We start from the raw sequence: 3,448 nt of genomic DNA, 5'->3' as shown, positions 1-3,448 counted from the left end.
TGGAACTGGCAACGCGGCTGCCTGTGAAATACGGGGACACGTCGCGGGAGAGCTCGGGATGCTCCAGAGTCACCTCTGAGGCGGGCGAAACGTGAGCTTCGATATCCCAAGGGCCTGGCGCTTTAGGAATGGATCTAAATTTAAATCAGATCCGGATTTCTCCAGCGGTGCGAGTAGTGAGTCTGCACCAGAGGGAGGAATCAAAGCAGGGGACGCCGCCTGCTCCACGCCGTCCCCTCCAGCCCAGCAAATTGTCCTCCGCCAGCCCCCGGCTCCACGCGCCCCTTTTTCCTCCCAAAATCAGCAAGGAGAGACTCACGTGGATCCAGCCAAGCGTAACGAGGCCGTGCTGGTCCTGGATGACGAAGAGCTCCTCCTCATTCTCCGTGTTGCAATAATCGGGCCCCCCGTGCTGCTTGGGAACGATGACGTGGGTTATCGTGAACTCGTTCCTCATCTGCAAGGCAGCACCAGGAGGGGAGGCTGTCACCCACCGGAGACCCCCCCAAGCAGGAAACGTTGCTGCCGCCCACTGGTGCAGAGGTGATTTCCTAAGCTTCGGGAATGTGTTCATCACTCGGGGGCCCAGCCAAGGGAACAGCCACTCTGGGAACAAGCCCACGAACGCATCCACCAGCCACATGCGGGGCACAGAAAGGGTAACTGCAGGTTTTCTGAGCCTGAGCCCATTCTGATTTTTTGTTACAATCGTCAATACAATTAATTTTAGAAGACTGCTTATTACTGCATAGGAAATTCTTAGAGAACTGTGTTGAGCAAAGCGGAACGAGGGCAGCTGGTTTCCAAAGATACTGTGCAAGGCGCAGTTTACTTTTCGCAGATAACTGCAAAGGGATGTTACTAAGCTACCTCCAGATTGATCCTGCCTTCTGCATCAGCACACCCATCCTCAGATATCTGTGACAGTCGTATTCCAGGATGCAGAATGACAGCTACAGAAACACTACCCTAGATGATCTACTGGCTCTACTACAGACAGCTCTTTCTGTGGGGATTTAAACCCTAAATATAATGTTCAAACCCTGAGTTTAACCCCCACTTCCTTCTGATAACAATCACATCTCGAGCTGGTCGTTTCCTGAATCCATTTATGTGCCTGCCCCCGTTCTGTTCAGTTCTGTGTTACTGTCTGTATTTGAGACAAAGCACAGAAGAGCAGAGCACCATTCCTTCCCGATTTAAGTGGCTACAGGTTCTAAATATTTAGAAATATTTAGGCTTTCTGCTTCATTTTCCCTGCCGTGCAGGGAGCTCAGAGAAGTCCTGGACACCCACTGAAGCAAATCTCGCCACTCCGTAGGAAACGCCGCCTCATCATTCCCTGATCACCGAGCGTGTGGAAGCAGCTGGGCTGCAGAAAGTTGCTACATCAAACGACTTTGTTTCAAAGCAAACTTCTGCCAGCAAAGCGACTCAGGCTGGAGCCCTCACTAGAAACCTGCGCACGCAAGCTCTCTGGGGAGAACTAACCGTCTCCAGACGGTGTTTGGACAGCCTGGTCTGCGTGAGGGTCCCAGTTCAGAGCTGGGAAACCTCAGTCCTTCTGGTACCAAGGTGGGAATGCTTGAGGCAGGTACCCAGCAGAGTATCCTCAATGGGAGAGAGGAAGCAGGATACCCAAAGGGACTCCATGGCCAGCAACTCACTCAGGGTGAGGAAATCTTAACGTGAAAGGGGGAGAAAGGAGATGCAGATCATCCCTGACGCCTTCCACAGCAAAAATCAGGGTCCTCTAGCCACTTTCAAAGCTCTGACGAAAGGCCCCCGCCCGACTGAACCTGGATTAACCTTACCAGCTTACCGCAGAGGATCCCACACGTCTCCACACCCCGGATGGTGTTGGCATCGGCCAGCTGGAGGAATTTCTGGCAGAGCTCCCTAGGGACAATGACCTGGCGAAGGACATCCACGCTTGCATCTGTGGGGAGAACGGGAGCGCGATGAGCAACGACGGTCGGACGCGGCGGAGAAATATTCCCTCGGATCAATACCTGAAGGGAGCAGACTGAGAAAATTCAGCCTGGAAAGATGAACTGCTTTAATGCAGTCACAGATAAATGGTGTGATTGTGACACTTCATAAAAGGACACTCACTCCCTCTTTCAAAACAGGGACATCAGTAGAGAAAGACACTCTTAGCAGCGTGTCCAAACCTGACTCCTTTGTTAATGAAACCACAAACACTTGCAAAATGTCATTTAAAGTAAGACACTGGTCAAGAACCAGACATTTTGGAGGCATATATGGCAGGAGACCTTGGTCAGGAGGAGAATTCAGTGAGCTTAGCCAGGAACTAAACCCCAGTCTAGAGAAGCCAAATAAGCTGTAGACTCTCAAGCAGCAGAGACATGGGCTGGAGAAGCCTCAGGGGGCTGATTCCCAAGAGGAGACAGTTTCCCGCAGCCCTGGACAAACCCCCAGAACGGACGGAGCCACGATCAGCTACTTTCAAGAGCCTCCCAGACAGATCAGCTCCTTGGCCGTGTTGGGCTCAGCCCAGGCAAGGGAGAAGGGGGCACTGAGAGGTACTAACTGTTTTCCGTGCTCCCCAAAGCACCAGGTTTCAAAGATCTGTCCACAACAGGAGGTTTGGATGAGACAGTCCCCGCTGACGGACTCGCAGGGTGAACTGGAGACACGGGAGCCTTCGGGATTAAATCTGTCGGGGGTTTTTCCACGCCAGGGATGAGGGGTCCATCCAGAGTCTCGGGACTCGGCTCTGGCTTTCCAAATTCCTGCACGATCCTTAGACGTTCCTTCTCCAGCTCCTGTCGTCGAATCATCTCCTCAAAGGCATGAAACTGCTCTTGCTCTGCCTGCTGCTGCTTCATCAGGGCTACTCGATTTCTCTCCTCTTCCAGCTGCTGCTGCAAAGCCAAATTCCGCGCAAATTCTTCTTCCTCCGCCTTCTGCAAGAAGAAATAGGCCAAGGGACATCAGCAGACAGGGGAATACTAGCGAAAATAGGAAGGCTACGTGCTGCAGACCCTCAGCGATCCCAGACTACTTCTAAAGGGTCTGCAAAAGGTAACCAGCAAATAACATTCCCTGCAAGGAAGCTTCGACTTGCAAAGCAGAGATCTGCACATCCACCAGGAAAGCCAGCCAGACCAGGGCAGCAGAACTGCCACCTTACCCTCCCCTCTTCCCCAGAAGTAAAATTCAAGGTCAGTTTCTCTCTCTCCTGTCTCTAAAATCGCACTTGTCTGCAGCAAAACCAACTGCAGAGTTTGCCCACAGAACCCCTGATCCTTGCCCACACTGTTACCAGCTGCCTGCTGAGTTTCTGGATCCTAAGACCTAGACCTCACGCTAGGACCAACTGAAAAAAACATCAACCAAAAACCAGCTCAGACTGCCTCCAGGATGCACGATGAAAACAGGTGCAGGGTCACCCAGGGCAGATTCAGCTGCGTAACGGCAGCAG

General features: G+C 52.4%; 1 protein-coding gene across 1 annotated transcript in view; it reads right to left on the bottom strand.

The window, feature by feature from the left end:
- Window positions 1-319: 319 nt before the first annotated feature.
- STAMBP (STAM binding protein) overlaps window positions 320-3,448 on the bottom strand; it is a gene marked incomplete at both ends in the record, with an annotated part of 8,247 nt that continues 5,118 nt past the window's right edge. The window contains 3 exons of the mRNA XM_009869728.1: window positions 320-457; window positions 1,815-1,939; window positions 2,555-2,930. Of these exons, the coding sequence (XP_009868030.1) occupies window positions 320-457; window positions 1,815-1,939; window positions 2,555-2,930 (639 nt within the window). The remainder of the gene's footprint in view (window positions 458-1,814; window positions 1,940-2,554; window positions 2,931-3,448) is intronic.

The sequence above is a fragment of the Apaloderma vittatum genome, unplaced genomic scaffold (assembly GCF_000703405.1).
Source record: "Apaloderma vittatum isolate BGI_N311 unplaced genomic scaffold, ASM70340v1 scaffold27805, whole genome shotgun sequence".
Lineage (NCBI taxonomy): Eukaryota > Metazoa > Chordata > Aves > Trogoniformes > Trogonidae > Apaloderma > Apaloderma vittatum.
Note: the sequence above shows the minus strand (reverse complement) of the source record. Positions and strands in the feature narration are given on the sequence as shown.